At 42.3% G+C, this 2,831-nt stretch overlaps 1 protein-coding gene across 1 annotated transcript in view; it reads right to left on the reverse strand.

Moving 5' to 3' along the window:
* Window positions 1-2,831, reverse strand: part of FAM208B (family with sequence similarity 208 member B) — a 55,252-nt gene that overhangs the window by 1,781 nt on the left and 50,640 nt on the right. The window contains exons 19-21 of the mRNA XM_018565756.1: window positions 2,347-2,546; window positions 734-889; window positions 310-415 (exon numbers count right to left, since the gene is read on the reverse strand). Of these exons, the coding sequence (XP_018421258.1) occupies window positions 310-415; window positions 734-889; window positions 2,347-2,546 (462 nt within the window). The remainder of the gene's footprint in view (window positions 1-309; window positions 416-733; window positions 890-2,346; window positions 2,547-2,831) is intronic.

Consider the following 2,831-nt stretch of genomic DNA (forward strand, 5'->3'; position numbering starts at 1 on the left):
CACTTACACCTAGCTACATCTAGCTTAACTGGATGGAATATTCTTCAATCACATATGCAGTTGAAGCTTCCATATTCAGCATGTTCACTAAGACTTTTACTGATGTTTACCCACAATATAGATTTTGGCTGATGAATAATTGCATCTTCTGGTTTTCGAATATCTATGGGTACATTCAAATTATGGACTGGATTCTTCCACATGGACTGGAACAAAATGAAACCCAGTGCTGGGACTCGCTTTGCATGCTGGGGTAAGCATAAGGGACAAGCAGAGGAACCCCCAATGCACCTAGCTGTTCAAGGATACCTTTTATCTTCCTTAAGTTTCCTGTACTCTCCGTAATGAATGAGCCACTTCCAAGCTGACGTTAGATTCCCCTTCTCTAATACTGTCAGGACTTCCTTTAGTTTATCTGTACAGAGATAAATAAATCAGTAAAAACACAAAAAACATTTGCTCTTAATTTATTACCAAGTACATACTATATGCCATATGTTCTCAAAATCAGCAGTTATACAACAGTGGTTTAATGCAATGGTTCATATTATGCGGCATTCCCGGAAGTGATGGCTTTGCATTTCACAACATTAGATCCATTCAATAGTAGTGTTAAGAAGTTCAGCTGATTTAAGCAGGGAACAAATCACTCTCCCAATTACATTAATTGTACACCACATAAAACCCAGCACAGAAGTTACAGAACCTAAACAAGAATTCATAAAATGCTCACCTATGGATATGTTTTCCAATAGAGCTTTATAAGATACGACAAATCCACCAGTTTGAAGAAGCTCCTGATACATTGATTCCGACAGATCTTCAGGAGTGTCCACACCAGCAAACATTACGTTAGGGAGAAACAAATCACTCATTTTTTTTATACATACTAACAATTTGAGGTGTACCGTAGTAAAGTATAGTATAGAATAGAATAGTATAGTAGGACCGAATTTCAACCCAACCAACATGCACCATCCAGGTGTTGGTGGCTTAACGTTGGATTTTTGTATTTACCATATAATCCATTACTTGGAGTTCATTCAGGGAAACAGGAATTCAGAGACTCTTGGTTATACTGCCGCCTACAGGAGGATTTGAACATTGGTAAACAAAAAAATTGTGGCCAGTCCACTATAACCCCTCTTATTCCCAGCATGCCTTAAACTTGTGGAAAAGCATGATCATAAACGCAGAGGAGTGGGAACTGTGTTTCTCCATGAACCCCAAAAAATGTATTTTACATATATATATTTTTTTTTTTTGTTAATTCAGGGACTATTGGGAAAAGCAGTTCAACTGATTGTGGGCAACAGCAAACACTAACTGGCCCACAAACACCATTACTGGGGACAGCCTGCACCTTAAAGAGCCAGGCCCTAGACCCCAAGCTGGGATTAGAGCAAACCCACCTGGTAGAACTTAGAGAATGGGTGAACAGAAGACCAGGTGGCAACCTTGCAAATCTTAAAACCAATGACCAAGAAGCAAGATAGTAAACCAGTCCCAACTGAGTGTTGGTATCAAATCTACCTTGTCCAGTCCAATCTGTAGCTGAACCTGTAAGTCACGAGGTCCATATCTGGCATTCTCCACCTGTGACACAGGTCCCAGAACCCCTCCGGTTCTAGACGTTGCTGACTGAGGAAGTCTACCTGCCAACTGCCCACACCTAAGATGTACACAGCAAACAAGATTGAGTGTGAAGTTCTGGCCAGGACAGGATGCGATCTACCTCTCTTGCTGCTGCAAGACACTTGTTTCCTCCCTGTTGGTTAATGTATGTGTGTTATCCAACTGAATCTGGCAACTACCCTCCAGCAGGATGATCCAACTCTGCAAAGACAGCCAAATTGACCAAAGCTTTAGGATGTTGAACAGGAAATGAGACGGATGAAGATGAAGTCCCCTGCAGTGCCCCGGACTGCTTGTCAGCCCAAAAGGCTGACATCTAACAGTGCCAAATGAATCAGTCTACCTAGGGACTGGGCTGACTTGTCTCAGGATGACAGAATGTCCCTTTACATTTTCTAATGCCTCGAAGAATGCTAAGATCAGACCCAAGACTCTCATGGAAAAGCAAAGTCTGACGATTCCCAGACTGGAGAGAGCAAACCTGATATTGTAGAATCTAAAGTTTCTCCTCTGGTAGAAACACTTTGACCTGCGCTGTGTCCAGGACTAAACCCAGGTATTCCATACCTGTTCCAGTGACAGATAATCTCCCGTTCAGGGAACAGTCAACTACCCTGTTTCCCCCAAAATAAGACCTACCCCGAAAATAAGACCTAGTGTGTTTTTTTGAGCCAAAAAAAATATAAGACAGTGTATTATTTTCGGGGAAACACGGTAAGTTTCCCACAATGGGGATGACGCCATGAGAATACAGCAGTGCCAGCACTTTGGTGAACACCCGAGGTGCAGACAAGAGGCTTAAGGGCAACGCCACAAACAGGTAGTGTGGAGGTCCCACATCGAAACAATGATGCACTAGAAAGATAGGGACATATAGGTACGTGTCCTTGATGTCCATTGAAGTCTGAAAACTTTGAAGGGAAACAAAGACAGATCTGCGGGAATTCCGTAATGACTGAGGAATACATTGTGTTTTTAGTTCCAAGATGGGGTGGATGACCAATCTGTTTGGGAATGGATAACCGCTTGGAATAAAACCCCAGAAAACATTTAGCCACAAGAACAAGGGCACTTTGATAGAGAATACCAGATAATACTTGAAGAAGATCTGCTAATCTGTGTGGGGTCACAAAGGTTGGGAGGTGAGAAACTGAAGAGGGGAGGGAACAAAAAAACCCGTAGTTTGTAGCCCTTGG

Source organism: Nanorana parkeri, unplaced genomic scaffold (genome assembly GCF_000935625.1).
Source record: "Nanorana parkeri isolate BGI_ZX_2015 unplaced genomic scaffold, ASM93562v1 scaffold26, whole genome shotgun sequence".
In the NCBI taxonomy this organism is placed as follows: Eukaryota; Metazoa; Chordata; class Amphibia; order Anura; family Dicroglossidae; genus Nanorana; species Nanorana parkeri.